Here is a 15973-nt window from a genome sequence, read left to right as displayed (position 1 = left end):
TGATTTATTAAATGTTTCTCAACTGCAACAAAAAAAATAATCTTGAAAAATAACTGTGTTCGGCATCCTCAGTGGGCCCTGGGTGAATGATTGAGTAGACTGGGGATCCGCCTTACTGACCCCCTATTATAATAGTGCATTTTTTGCAATTTCTGCATTATCTTTGAACCTTTTGCCTGGTTACAGTTTGATGTCCTTATCTTTTGTGGATATTTCAGTCTTAGGATGGTGTCTACAGGCTTTCATTTCTCAGATAACCCAGAATTAAACATGGAGGCGTGTATTTTATATAGTGTGCACATATACCGTGCTGTATTAATTAAACTTGCTTGGGTTATTTAAGTTGGGGGGGTTTTTTTAGGGGGTTTTTTTGTTTTGTTTAACAATCCTGCAAATTTTAGTCCACAGAAATTGGAGAGAGTTTAAGAGAGAAAAATAGGAAAGTAAGCCCTATGAAATTAGCAAAACAGGGCATTCAAGAAAGGAACAGCATATTCCATCTTAAAGCAAGTTGTCATGTTGGGCTGACAGTCGGCTCCTCTGGAGGCCATACGAGATTTTATTAAATAGAAAGCTGACACCTAGGAGTAACGAATGCCTTGATATTTTATGATGCATTTGCAGGGAAACCCTAAAGCAGACGAAGTCCAAATTTAGTTGGGGATGGAACCATAAAAATTGCTTCCTCTTCCTCTGTATTAATTTGTTTTATGTATGTTTCGTTGAATTAAGAACTTTTTTTTGTATTTGTATGTTTTCTTAAATGTATACAGTGGGGTAGATTTTATAATTTAGCGTGAACAAGAGTACGCGGGATTTCAAAAGATACGTGCGTAGCCGCGCGTATCCATTAAAATCCGGGATCGGCGCGCGCGCAAGGCTGCCAATTTTGGGCAGCCTGCACGCGCTGAGCCGCGCAGCCTGCCTCCGTTCCCTCAGAGGCCGCTCCGAAATCAGAGCAGCCTCGGAGGGAACTTTCTTTCGCCTTCCCCTCACCTTCTCCTCCCTTCCCCTACCTAACCCACCCCCCCGGCCCTATCTAAACCCCCCCCCCTACCTTTATCGCTGGATTTACGCTTGCCGGAGGCAGATGTAAATCTGCTGGCACGCCATCACCCGACCCAGGGGCTGTTCCGGAGGGCGCGGCCACGCCCCTGGGCCGAAACCACGCCCACGGCGCCGCCGGCGAAACGTCACGTCACCCGCGCCACGCCCCCGAAACGCCACGTCACGACCGCTGCGCCCCCCGGCACACCTCTCCATGCAAGCCCCGGGACTTGCGCGCGCTGCCGAGCCTATGCAAAATAGGCTCGGCGCGCGCAGGGGGGGGTTTGGGGTAGGTTTTTGGGGGGTATGCGCGTACCCATTTGAAAATCTACCCCAGTGTGTGTAGGGGAGGTGGATTCTTTGGAATTATGAGGATTGTAGATGGTGAGTTTTTGAACTTTTGAGGATTGTAATTTATATTTTTTTGTATTTTGTTAAATTGTTTTGTTATTTTTCATTATATGATAATTTTTTGAATTGCTTTTAAATAAATTGGTTATGTATATATAACTTTAATATATGGTTATTCATGAATATATTTTGTTTTAGTGTGTGATATATCAGGAAACATATGAATTGTTATTCAGAAACAATGTGAAATTTGAGAGCTTACAACTAGAAACACAAACTATGTTGACTGTTTGGAGCTATATACGTGTAGTTATACGTAATGCATCAGAAACCCGCTGCCATATAGAGGGAACTGGCTTCGATTCCTAGCTGAGGTGAGTATTTATTCATTTATTTCTTTAATTTCTTTATTACATTTTCTAACCAGCATATTCCACAAATTTCATGGTGGCTTACATAATTATATTGTAAAATTAATATGCAGAACAATGAAAACAAAGATAAAACAGTGCCTAGTTACAAGGAGTAGGCGAGGGCTGGGAGAGCGGTGGCACGAGGGGCTGGATTTAAGGCCCATGACTGAGGGTTTTTGAAAGGAGACCCTGGTGCAAAGCACTCAGCCAAGAACTCTTGTTGCAATGGCCGGAGTAAAGTAAGTTGGGAGAGTATATAAAATAAGGTAAACAATACACCCCCGAGTTTTAAAAAAAACACATTTCCAGCAGCCATTCTCTGAGTCCAAAGCTAGTTGGACAATCAAAGTAGATCGTATTCCAACCTCTCAAAAAATGCAGTCAGATCAAAAACCGTCAAGGGACAGTCGGGATGGCTTTCCCTCACTTTTCAGTCTCCTACAGGTCAATACAGTAAAGTGCGGCCGCAGTTACCCTGCTTCTAACCCGCCTTTTACTCACAATTTGGCCGCGTTAGCCCAACCCACGATTCACTATCCCCTTTAACCCATTCTTACCGCCTCTTTAAATCAACGGGTAACCCTTTCCGCCCGCGGCATGTGTATGAGATGTAAACGATCGGATTAGCTATTCCCCCCCATTCAGTAACGCGCGCCCCGACTATCGCTTTTTTAACCTGGAGTCTAGCCGCGAGTCATGGTGTGCGTCACTCACGCCCGTCCCTATGCTTTCATGGGCTTGAGCGCCCGTCAATTTGGGCGCTCAAGCCCATGAAAGTACGTTTCGCTTCCAAGGCCGTAACTCAGCAGTCTTTTTTTTTTGGGGGGGGGGGGGGGGTTTAGCTGTCAGCCAGAAGTCGAGCTGGCTCCCAGGAGAACCGGGACCTGCGCGGGGGGGGGGAGGGGGGGCCGCTGCAAGTCGCTTTCGCCGCCTGCTGCCCCCTCCGGAGGATGGCAGAGAAGGCTGAAAGGGCTGAAAAACAACAAAAGGTAAGTTGGCACATGTCGAGCCGCTTCGGGAGGAGGGGATTTTAGGTTTTCATGGGTTAAAGTTGGGATCCACTTCCTGGTGCCTGTCATTTGAAATGACATTTGAAATGACAGGTACCAGCGCACCCAGGTTACTGTATAGGCGCTGTATTAAGTGCCTATACAGTAAAATGGTTTGCGCAGGCCTAACGCTTCACGGACGCTTCTTGGACGCGGCTTGCATTTGCAAGCTATTTAAATACAGTATCGAGCGGTAGGTGAGCCGGACTGTGTGTGCGGCAAACGCAGGTGCGCCTGGCACTAACGCAGCTCTTCCTACCGCTCCTTACTGTAATCGGCCCGCTAGTGAGTGGAAGGTTATATATTTTTGAAAGAAAAGGGATACATGTAGTGCATACCTTAAGAATCTCAAACATATATTTCTTAAACATAGTATACGGAAAAATTGTAACAACATTATGTGATTTGTTGCCCTGCATTTTGTATTCACAAAAGCAGGAGATATCTCAGAATGCTTAACAATAAGATCTAACCCAAAAAAAAAAAATATATATATATATATATCTCAGGGCTGGAACAAAATCTCCTGCCAGTTTGGGTTTAGCTAGCAGTTCTGTCCAAGGTTAAGTAGAAGTCAGACTAGAATCTTGCAGAAAGCATGGGGCAATCAGCTCAGAATAATCAAGTGGAAACCAAATCAGAGGACGATCATGTTCAGTGTGTAAAACCATAAACTTATTAGAGAGAAACGAAACAAAGGAAGAAAAAAAAAAAGGCTACAATGAGAAAAGCAGAAAAGAGATGGTGAAAGCTCATAGCTCTCCATCCTGCCGTCGCACGGTGACGTGCAATCTGTCATCTTACGGTGCTCCTACAGGCAAGCCACAGCCTTCCTATGTTCTCGTGCACAGCACCCTGCATCTTCCAACGCTCTTATACGCATCGAGAGCACAGGTCAGGCGAGATGGCATCACCACTGTCACATGGGCTGCTAGTGCAGCAAATCGGTAAGGAGGAATGAGAAAAAGAATAGCGAGGGAGAGCTTACGTTATAAAGGGAAAGAGAGCTGAAGCTAAAAAGATGTAGGTTTTGATTACGCACCGGAGCAGTGGTCAGCCGCAGAATGCTGCCATTCTTAATTTCCAGACGGTTCTAGAATATAAAAAGTAAAGGGACAAATGAAAAAAAAACCCCAAACCTGAACCTTGCAGGAAGACGCACAGCAGGCCTCTGCTTCCTGCCTCTCCCCTGTTGCTTCTGAGCTGAGCAGGGTGGTGGTAGCTGGGCACAGTGGCTAGTGACTCACTGGGACCTAGAAGAATGGCTGTTCGGGCAACCATCTCCCTAGTTATGTCAGCGGTTTTCAAGTTTAGTGGTAAGACATGGGGAAGCTGGAGGCCTGCCGGATTAAGTACGGGATCACGCGTGCTCACCTACCCAGGACGGTAAAACAAAAAAGGAGCTGATATCTTACAAGCAGTCCCGCTTCTACAGCTGGCACACCCGCCCTCTGCCGGGCTCCTCCGGTCACCCCTCCCTGCTTGCCATCTTCCACTTTTCACTGTCTGTACCCTCCAATGCTCCCCCCTCCATCTTCCCATCCCGTTGTCCTCCCCAGTCCTCAATATCATAAAAACATAAGATCAGCGTTCCCCGTTTCTTGCAGCAGATTTTTCAAGATTCTCTGGCAGATTTTTAAACATCCTGTGCAACTAATTTGCATACATTTGCGATTCAAATAATCCTTTTTTTTTTCTTTTACTTTGTAAAAATAAAGCTGTTTTATGACATTTCTGGGGCCAGCTCATTTATTTAGTTCTTTCTTAGAGGGAAAGGAACCTTCTTGATTGGGGCTGGGTTAGTAGGGGAAGGGATCTGTAATGGGGAAGAGAGGAGATCACAGGGGAGGGAAATGAAGAAGGAATCTCAGGCAGGAGTGATAGAGGTTTAAAGGATGGAGAGACAGGCACAGATGGAGAGGGAGAAGAGGATGGGCGATTCAGAGAGAATAAAGAAAAGAGAATGAGAGGAGATGAGGTGAGAGGGCTCAGGAGTGGGGTGAGAAGGGAGGTGGGAAGAAGGAGAGTTAGGGATGAGGTGGAAGAGAAGGAGGGAAGATTGGGATGAAGGAGGAGGAAAAAGGGAGGGGGTAGAGGTGAAGGGGATGGGGATGGGGTGGAAAAGGAAGGAAGCCACATCCCCTTTTCCCTTATCCCTCCAATCCCCTCACTCACCTGAGTTCCCCCCCACCCCCCCATTCACTCACCTGGGTTCACTCCCTCCTTCCCACAAACCTCTCAGTCACCCTGGTTCCCTTCCTCCTCCATCCTACTCACCCTCATTCACCCTGGGTTTTGCCCCCGCAGTGTACGTTTATGTTTCTTTATTATGCTGCCACTCAATGCTATCTTATGGTATCGCTTATCTTAGAGTCTCTGCATGTTGTAGAGCTCTTTTGTCTGATTGGTTATTATCTGAATATTTCTGGGCTCCTTATTGGATCTATCCTACTACTACTAAACATTTCTATAGCACCACATGACATACACAGCGCTGTACAAACACAAAAAAAGCCAGTCCCTGCTCAATAGAGCTTACCATCTAATAAAGACAATCATACAGGACAAGAGACTCGGAGTGTTTCATAAAGCAAGACAATGGTTAAAAAGAAAAGAAAGTTAACAAGACTAAAAGCAGACATTCAGACATAAGATGTAAAAGCAGTTTAAAAAAGGTGGGTCTTTAGATGGGATTTAAACATGGCAAGAGAGGGAGCAAGACGCACCAGTTCAGGAAGACTATTCCAAGCACAGGGCTCCGCCAGGTGGAAAGCACGGAGTCGGGAACTGGCAGTAGAGGAGAAGGGCACAGATAGGAGTGACTTATCTGACGAGCGGCATGCACAAGGAGGGGTGCAGAGAGAGATAAGAGAGGAGAAGAGGTGAGAGAGCGGCATGCACGAGGCAGGGTGCAGAGAGAAATAAGAGAGGAGAGGAGGTGAGGAGCTGCAAAGTGAAGGCAGTTCTAGGTGAGAAAGAGGAGCTTGAACTGTATGCGGGAGGGGATAGGGAACCAATGCAGTGACTTTAGAAGAGGGGTTATGTGAGCACAGTGACTTTGGAGAAAAAAGTCATGAAGCTGAATTTAGGACAGATTGCAGTGGAGAGAGGTGGCTTGCTGGGAGACCTGTGAGGAGCAGGTTTCAATAGTCTAAGAGGGAGGAGGTGAGAGAGTGGATAAGGGTTCTGCTAGTGTCTCTGGTATCTGTTTCATTTGTCTCTCTGTCTGTGTTCATTTGCCTCTTTCTATTGGGCCCTTCACCCAAGTAATCTCTGGGACAATTTTCCTGCAGAGACATTCAGTTTGAGGTAGGCTTTTGGCAGGTAACAGCTTTTACCCACCCTCTTTTGGGATCTGAGAGGGATCATCTTTTCACCTCAGAGAAACTTATCCCAGCTGTATCAATCTCATCAACCTGTTCAGCTACTCTTGGGACTTTCTCATCTACTGTGGGCGTTGAACTGTTCTTCATTCACATAAATGCTTTTGGTAACCAAAAACTGAGTTGATCCGAAATCTGCAGCTAGGGAACAGGTTTAGTTGACTGTCTAGGGGTTCAAGTTAGACACTGAATGCCAAGAGCAGTACACACCTTGCAGGGTTCCCTCCCTCCCATCTCCAGTTCACCCCTTCCCACCCTAAACCTTCCCCGCTCTTAACATGAAACAGGAGGAGGATGGCAGCCTTACAGAGGTGATGTGATTAAACTGTCTTGGACTGGCTAACATTTCATATGCCACAACCTGTTCTGTTTCTGATAACCTCACCTTTCATTTAGATTTTCTGGTGTGAAACCTAAATCATTTTTTTCCAATTTAGATTTTACTGTTTAATGCATAAAGCAAACCCCACAGCAACATACTCTATAACACACGGAGCTAAGAAATGGAAATAAGCTAAAGAAAATGAAAATGCATAACAAGAGAATATTTTGTTTAAATATAAACCGATGTGATATGTAAAATCGAACACCGGTATATAAAAATAAATAAATAAATAAATCAATATTAAAATAAGCAAACAAACCGGATCCTCCAGGCTCTTGGCATATATATATCATGTTAGAAGGCAGCCCTTGCTGATGTCAGGGGGGTTGGCCCTCTGGCCACTCCGTTAGCCCTTTCGGACTACAGGCGGTGATGTGGACCCCTGTGTGGTGAGGCAGCAAGAAGCACCAGTGATGAGCCTGACACAGGCAGAAATGCCAAAGAGGGACCCGAGGAAGCTTCACCGACACTAACCCATCGTTCCCTCACGTTGGGCCCTCGGTGCGGACGGCCAGCAGGACTTGGGCAGATGCCAAGACACAATCAGGCACAGGCAGAAGCCAGGAGGTAGTCCGGGATCGAGGCAGGCAGCGGGCAAGCAGAATCCAGAATGGTCCAAGGTCGAGACGGGCAGCAAGCAGGCAGAAGTAGCGTCCAGAACTAGGCACACAGCAAGCAAGGCAGGAACCAGGAACAGGCTAAGGAACTTGTTGCCAAGGCAAGGAGTCCAGGTCTAGGTAGTCTCAAGTAGTTTTGAGAGTGTGACATCATCATCATCGGGGTAACTACCTGACCCTCTCAGACTGCGCACGCACAACCTATGTGTCTCTTTGTCGGGTCCTGTGTCAGAACATGCAAAGGTGGCTCCCTGCCATGCAGCGAATATCCGAAGCCAAGGATTCTGGGAAGGCAGCTGAATTCTGAACACATAAAAACCCACTGCTCAAAACGTATTGTCTTATTTGGCCCAAGTGTTTTGTAGGGAGACTTTTCACTTTACATATGGATCCCATATCTCCTCAAATCTAGAAATATTATGCCACTTATAAACAGTGATCTTTTCCAAGCAATAAATACATTCTAATCATTTAGTGACTGCTGATATTGGGGGATTATTTATACATTTCTAATGGTACTCAATGAAGTTATTTAATTTTTGAACTCTTATTTTGATTGGCCACCTCTCTGTTTATAAAATTAATCACATTTTTCTGCAGTTTTTACTATTTGCTGATTTTAACAGACTGAAAATAATAAAACAGTAAATAATGGCATAAGCAAATTTAGACACCCTTCTAGTTGATTTATCACTACTTTCTTTAAAAAGTTTGCAAATAAAGTCCAAAAGGTTAAATGATTTATTAGGCCTTCAACTAATCAGGTGAAGACAATTCCAGGTTTGAACAAATACACTGATCCTTCTAACCTCTCAGGTTGTGATTGTTCTTCTGTCTACTTTCAACAACCATGGGTTTCTCTAAGCAACAGCTGTTCAAGCTTTTGAAAATTGTATTTATTAAAAACATTTATATACCACATTAATTCACTCTTACAAAGCATAAGTCTATAAAACAAATCTCTAAAGGCTTCTAAGCTATCAATTTCAACTGTCAGAAACATTGTGAAGAAATGGAAATTACATAGAACTGTTCAAATTAGGACACGATCTGGAAGGTCAAGAAACATTTCTCACAGAATTGCCTGAAAATTGGTCAAATCTGCAAAACAGAACCCACAAATCACTGTAAACGTCCTGCTGAAAAGTTTAGATACCACTACAACAGCTGTCCACAGGTCCCCAGTACAGCATTGCTTACAGAACAATGACCTGCCTGGGAAAGTTATCAGAAGGAAACCTTTTCTATGACCTTATTACAAAAGTCATCATCTAAAGCAGGAGTCCCCAAATTCTGTCCTCAAGGACAGAGGTTGGGTTTTCAGAATACACAAGAGATCTATTTACATACAATAGAGGCAGTGCATGCAAATGGATTTCATGAATATTCCTTGTAGAAATTCTGAAAACCCAATCAAGTTGTGGCCCTAGAGGATTGAGTTTGGGGACCCCTGGTCTAAAGTATGCAAAACAAAACTTTGATAAACCTAAAATCTTTTGGAACAAAATGCTTTGGACAGATGAATCTAAAATTAAACTGTTCGGCCATAACCACAAAAAATACATTTGAAGAAAAAACCCTTGCCAACCGTTAAGCATGGGGGTGGATCAATTATGCTTTGGGGGGGGGGGGGTGTGGCAGCCAGTGGCACAAGAAACATTGTGCAGATGGAATAAAGAATGGATTCACCTAAATAGTGACATATGCAAAGCTAATGTAATGTCAGTGAAGACATTTAAGCTGAAAAGAGATTGGATATTTCAGCAATGCAATGATCCAAAACATACTTCAAAATCAAACAGGAAAGAAAGATGAAAGTTTTGGAATGGCCTTCCCATTTCCCAGACCTGAATATTTTTTTAAAATCTGTGGAGAGATCTCAAACATGCAGTGCATGCAAAGAAACTTAAGAATATTTCTGAGCTAGAGGAGTTCTGCAAGAAGGAATGGGGAAAACAAAATTCCAAAAGCAAGAATAGAAAGACTCTTAGCTGAGCTACAGGAAATGTTTGGAAGCTGTTCTTTAGGCCAAAGGAGGTGTCCAAACGTTTGCATATGCCACATTCATTGTTTTATAATCTGCAATCTCTTAAAATCAGCAAAGAGCAAATTTGCATTAAAAAAACTGGAAAAAGATATCATGTTTAACTTTGTACCATGAAGAGGCTGCGTCAGCTTCTGTTCACTTAGAAATTCATTGCCTGAACTTCTGCACACAACTTAATTAAAATAAAACTAACTACATAAACATAGCTTTTTTTTTTTGGCAAATATTTGCCAAGGAGCAATATTCTGAATCCAACTCCAATATGTGAATAAAAAAAGGAATGGTATGTATTCAGCTTCACATGTAACAATGTTAGCATCGGACACTAGATAGCAGCCCCATTGTACTGTAGCTGAAGAGCGCACACTTATCTGTCTTTATCTGCATCTGCTGGGGCAGTTCTCCCATTGTGACATTGGCCTTAGCTTTTGAATAAGCCTGCTCTATCACACCTTCCACTTCTCCTCATTCTCTCTGGGTGAGAATATAACCAGGGAAACGTCATTAGGCTCTATGGAGCACATGTTGTTGGGAAGCTAGCAAACGCTGTGTGATGAGTATTTGTTTTGTACGAAAGTGGCATTAGGCAGAATGCAAAACTCTAGGGAGGGGACAAAGAAAGCTGAGAGATGATGAGGAGTGCATGAAGTTGCGCTCACCGTCTCTGTGATGTACGTCTGTTGTCCGTCCACATACTGCAGCGCATATTGTTCGGAGTTATTGAGGTTCCACCTGCAGTAATAAGAAAAAAAGCTGTCAGAGCTACGTTTCACCTCCTGTTTGGTTACATCCACCAGGTGTAAAGAGATTAGATCCATGCAAGGTAACCTCTCCCTTGCCAAACATTCTGAGGGCAATTTTCAACGCCATTTAACGAGTAATTTACACACAGGGACAGTAACTTTCAAACTGATGCACAGGCGCTCTTTGGCGCGCGTGCGCGTCGGTGCCAAGACACGCAGTCATTTTATACCTTGCGCGCACATAGGTTATAAAATATCGCATACATGCACCCAATTTGAAGGGTAAATTGGGGAATTTTAAAAGGGGCTTGTGTGCACGCCACTGCCAGTTTCATCAGTTCGCCCAGCTAGGTCCTCCAAACCCTCCTAGTTTGATAGCCTGCACGCTGCCCAGTAAGCCCTGAGAAATGGCTCTAACTTACGCGTCATCCCTAGCAGAAGTAAGCTTACATGCCACTGGACCTTGGCGCGCAAGCATTTATGCGTACAGCTCTTGGCCATGCCCTGCCCCTTTCTGAAAACTTTCGACATGTGCAGACAGCAGGAGATGGGCATTTCTGGGCAGTTTTTCTAAATTCAGTCAGGGCGTTCCAGCCCGACTGCTGCACGCCTCTCCCAGTTGATGCTTGTGCCGGGCTTCTGAAATTCACCTTTTAAAGTTGGCCATCTGGAAATTACTGTCCGCAACACATGTCCTTTAACTGTATTTATTTATTTATTTAGAATTTTTTATATACCAACATTCTTGAAATTATTTAGAAGAGATGTTTATATATTTATAATTATTTAGAAGAGATGTTCCCCAGGGCTACTTTAGCCCTGGGGATGGGGAATAATGCATGTAAATTGCGTTTTCAACTCTATGTACATTTTCCATGAAAACAGCACGCACATTAAAAGGAGGTGCAATGTCCATGGGTAATTGGTACCCATGGTAAGTTTCAAAGTGAAAATGCGGGTGCAACGTTTGCGGATAAAGAGTACCCACAGATTCTGACCCAATGCTGGCAATTTGAAAATTCCCGCCTCCCGTGAGACCAAAACAAATCACTCGTCTATCCCATTTCCCTTCATCTCTGCTGTCCAAACATAGGGTGCTTCAACCCCCTGATAGTCCAGGAAGGTCAAGGATTGAACGCTTACAATGATGGACAGCGACAATCCAACACACTTAGCATAAGGTTTTAATAAATTCCTGGGGGGTTTTTTGGGTTGGGGTTTTTTGTTTTTTTTTAACTTGGCAGCTTCCAGCTCAGTTGGAACCAGGGCTGGAATCTGGTATCTCGAGCCTTCATTCCCAACTACTCAGATGTTTCCCCCTCCCAACTTACTCTAGTCCGATCCTTGCATGGACAGTCCTTGGCTGAGGGCCCAGCACTAGAACCTCTTTCTGAACCCTGCAATCCTCAACCCTAAATCTGACCACAAGGTGTCACCATTGCACAATGACTATGATGCCCTTCCCCTGGGGTTGTGAACCTCTGCAGCATCCCCAGCCATGGCCAACCTGGGAAGCAGAAGATCTGAGCTAGGAATTGAACCCAGGTTACTCACAAGAACATAGGAAATGCCATGCTGGGTCAGACTAAGGTCAATCGAGCTCAGCATCCTGCTCCACAGTGGCCAATCCAGGTCCCATAAAGCAGATCTAATTCCTGTTAGCAATGGCTTTCTTTAGTCTACCTGGCTAATAATGTGTTATGGGCTTTTCCTCCAGGAACTTGTCCAATTATCTTGATCATGCCCTCTGGCAAAGGATTCCACAGCCTGGAGTGAAAAAAGTACTTTCTATAATCTGTTTAAAATCTGCTGGTTGTGCGTTTCATGGAATGTCTCCTTGTTTTAGTATTATTGGAAAGCGTAAATAACCATCCTTTATTTACTCGTTCCACCCTACTCATACATTTCCCCTCGTTTAATCAATTCTAAGCAGTATTTTAGAAAGAGTAGCAGCAGCAGCAGTGCCATTCATTCTGAAGCAGGAACAGGGAGGGTATCAAGAGAGCACAAAGGGGATGCTGACTGCAGTAAGAAAGGCAGAGATACCAGAGGAACAGAGAAAAGTTACTCACGCATCACAAACTTCCTTTAAGACAGATGACAATGGCTTGGTCTGCAAAGGGAGAAAAATAATCATGTTAATCCTGTACTTTAAAGCCAGCAAAGCCTTTTGACTCCATCCCCACTGACTGTTATTAGACTTTACCACCTCCCATTCTAACACAGTCCTCTAGTACACACCACAGATATAACTGGGAGCTTCTTCCCAAACAGAGACACGTTAGAACCAGAGAACACTCCAGCATTCTCCTAACTGCACCCTGTCAGTGCAAAGGATTACATTCAGGCAACAACCAACAAGGACTGAACTTCACAATCTGGGTAAACAATCCTGGGGGTAGCTGCTTATTACAGTGGTTAATACCCTAAACCAATTAAGCCTGATACATCACTTTGAAAGCATATACAGCATTGCTCTCTGCTTCAACAGTAGGGGGAAGTGAGGAAAACAGGATTTATATTCAAACATCATCCAACAAGGCATTGATCTGTGCAGTCTGGATAAACAAGCATCGGGGTAACTTGCTTGATGCGGCGGTTACAACCCTTGACCATAAGCCTTATGCTCACCTTTGATGCAACTCCAACATTACTCTCTGCATCAATGACAGGGGATGGCAGGAAATTGGAATCAAACAGTTACCAACAAGAGCCCTGAAGTTGGTGGTTGGTGAAACAGATAAGTATGGGAAAATAAGTGTGGGAGCTTGCTGGGCAGACTAGATGGGCCGATTGGTCTTTTCTGCCGTCATTTCTATGTTTCTTTGATTCTATAGCAGTGCCTCATTAGTACCAGAGAAGACTCCAGCAGAAGGCCCCCTTCCTAGCTGTGCCCTGTAAGTGATAAAGAGGATTCTGGCAAGATCTTTCAGCAGTGCCTTAGCCGTGCCAGAGCGGACTTCAGCACCACAGGATCACAGCCCCAGAGAGAACAGCAGGAAAGCGTTGGATCAAGAGAGGGCTCCACAATCGTGTCAATCTCCAGCAGTGCCTTCTGCGCAAGAGTGAATTTTCCCTCCCAAGGAACTGAAGCAGAAATAGCCTCCCAGAGCCATAAAAAGAATCCTTCCTTACCAAACCAAGCAGGCAAGGAGATAAGAGTACAGGAAAAAAAAAAGTGCTGATTCATGCAGCCACACCCTGCCATCATCATCATCCACACCATAATTCATGGAAATAAAAGAGACTGGCTCAATACAGCAATTAGACTACCTGTTCCACAAAAAAAAAATCTGGGATCTGCCAATAAAGATTTAACAACAATTCCCACAATAAAAACAGCAAGATTATGTGAGGTACGTGAAAGGGCAATTTCTATTGCAGGACCCAAGTTGTGGAACTTGTCCAATTCTCTTTTAAACCCTGCTGTGCTAGTCACCTTGATCATGCCCTCTGACAAAGGATTCCACAGCCTGATAGTGCACGGAGTGAAAAAAGTCTAGCTGCAAACAGTCTAGCTGCAAACAGACCTTAAGAAATTTAAACGTGGCTTTTTAAGTGCGCCTATGCAGAGAGTGGGTAATTTCACATTATGCTTTTACTTTGTTTATTATTAATTTATTTATGGTGTTTCCTTAACTTTAGTAGGATGTTTATGTTTTATTTTATATTTTAGTCTAATTTTAACAGCTTTAGTTTAATTTTATTTCTACTTTGTAATTTTAGCTGTTATTATCTTTTATTGCTATCTATTGTATTTCCCTGTTTTAATGGATTGTACACCGTCCTGAAGGTTTTTACTGATTTGACGGTCTAAAAACCAAATAAACCATAGAAAAAGCCCGTGCCTCACAGAATCTATGGGGGCTGATGCAATACAATGTGCAAACACACACACAGCCACCTCTCCTGGGTTCCTGTTGCTATACTTTAATGAGCTGCTGCGTTTAAAAGGACGTCCTAGGGAAGAATTGTGCGCCCCTAGCACTCAAATGCATCGGGCACCCAGGAGACGTGGCTGTGTTCCCACAATATGAGCGTCTGTTTATCCCGCTTCAAGTCGATTTCTGGATGCCTAGTAACACACACACAATAGCAAGGAGCGAAATCGGCCTGGAGTGCGTCTACTGTACAAGTATATTATGCATCCAGGATTTTTTTTTCATGAAGACGTTACATCATACCTTTATTCTTAAACACCGTGAGAAGTAGGTATTTAGGAATAAAGGCAGGAACCATACGGGACGAGTCCTTGACTCGCGGACTGATTTAAAGCCAGCTACGGGGCTAGAGTTAAATTTGCCGCATTAAAAAGTGCGCATTGGGCACCCAGCGTTTTTCTGCATCAGGGGGCAATAGCTAATAGCCTCATCTGCATGGACTTTAACGTGTGATGAGCGCTATCGGCTACGCGTTTGTTTGGGCGCGTGTTCTGCATGCGCTCATTTTATTGCGTTGGGTGCTAGTCTAGCACATCCAAAACACTCGCGTCCAAACCTGTGCACTAGGATGAGCGCACTTTATTGCATCAGCCTGATGGCCTGCAAACGTGTGGGAGGACTCCAGCCGAGTGTGGTGAATCCAGAGAGTCAGGTAAGCCAGCCACAAATTGGTAACAAGAAGGGGGATATTCCCTGCCTAAAATTATCTGCTTACCTTGCCTGCGATAGTACCTGGCTGTGGCTGTCTCCCCGAGTGAGGGCTTAGGCTCCGATGGGCTCATAGAGCTGCTTAAAGGTTGATGTTTTTAAAAAGTCAGGCCTGTGCTATGTTCTGTAATGGCCCAGCCCCGACACTGAAAGCAGATCTTTTTCTGGCCTGCCTCCGGTAAACATTCAGAGCTGAGGAAATCAAAAGGCAGACCTTTGTCCGAAATTTCTTAAGAACTTGGCTATTCAAATCTCTGGGTGCTTCTTTGTATAAGGCCACAGGGCCAAGAGGCCCAGGGTCTTTATTTTACTGAGGCTGGGAGCCTGGACTGACAGTTTGCTCTAAAGTTGTTCTACCAAGGTTGAGTCAGATCCCCGAGAGCTTCAGTGGTCTGGCTCTCTCCCCCCCTGCACAGGGGACTCCAGCAGCATCGGCTATCAGAGAGGATATGAGCAGAGCTCCTTCTCCCAGCAAAGCTTTGCCATTATCAGCGAGAACCCCAGCAACACGTCCCCTCCCGGCAATTCCCGGCCGTGTAGCAGAGAGGACTCCGGCCAGGACCAGATTTTGACGCCTTTGGGCAAAGGGCCACGGTGGCGTCCCTTTGAAGTTCTGCCAGCACACGGCCCTCAAACAAGTGGGAAGCAGGATCCTCTTTGGCCTGGATATTTGGCACCTCCAGAATCTGGCGCCCAGGTCAGCTGCCCTTGTTGCCTCTGCTTAAATCCAGCAGGGCATCTCCTCCCAGCAGTGCCAGAGAGGACTCCAGACTCCTCTTTCGGCCCTGCCCCCGTCAGCAGCAGAGAGAGCTCCTGTAGCACTAGCTTCCTCCTAGCCATTCCCTGTGGCGTCTCTCCCCTCCATTCTATAAGCTTCAGAAAGTCAGGCAGAACGGGACTAGAGAAGCTGCCCGCGCTTCCATCTCCTGCAGCCCCAGTTCTTAGTGCGCGGCATCCGTGGCCTGAAGACTGAAACCGGAAAGGGCAAATCTAGTCCTGCCTCCTCTTCGAAAGCTGTCAGATAACAGGGGGCCGATTACCTGGTTCAAGTCAATGAGCTGTGGATAAGCCCCCATCATCTGTATGGCGACCTTCACAATATCTTTTGTGGGTGGCATGCTCTCCCCTAGCTGCTTCTGAAGAGGGAGGTTGCTGCTGGGACATCTGTCTGTCTGGAAAGAGAAACACGGATGCATTCAAAACATCTGAGTAATGGAGGAATGGGTCAGAGTGAGATGAGAAAAATATGCTGCTGAATTTCAGACAGAGTAAAAAAACGTATATATCCT

General features: G+C 44.9%; 1 protein-coding gene across 2 annotated transcripts in view; it reads right to left on the bottom strand.

Moving 5' to 3' along the window:
- Positions 1-15973, bottom strand: part of ELMO3 (engulfment and cell motility 3) — an 86883-nt gene that overhangs the window by 41509 nt on the left and 29401 nt on the right. For both annotated transcript variants that reach the window (XM_029608752.1, XM_029608753.1), the window contains exons 3-6: positions 15725-15856; positions 12108-12148; positions 9952-10024; positions 3903-3953 (exon numbers count right to left, since the gene is read on the bottom strand). In XM_029608752.1, coding sequence (XP_029464612.1) covers positions 3903-3953; positions 9952-10024; positions 12108-12148; positions 15725-15802 — 243 coding nt within the window. In that variant the 5' untranslated portion in view covers positions 15803-15856. The remainder of the gene's footprint in view (positions 1-3902; positions 3954-9951; positions 10025-12107; positions 12149-15724; positions 15857-15973) is intronic.

This window comes from Rhinatrema bivittatum, chromosome 7 (assembly GCF_901001135.1).
Source record: "Rhinatrema bivittatum chromosome 7, aRhiBiv1.1, whole genome shotgun sequence".
Classification (NCBI taxonomy): domain Eukaryota; kingdom Metazoa; phylum Chordata; class Amphibia; order Gymnophiona; family Rhinatrematidae; genus Rhinatrema; species Rhinatrema bivittatum.
This window is presented reverse-complemented; position numbering and strand designations above follow the sequence as displayed.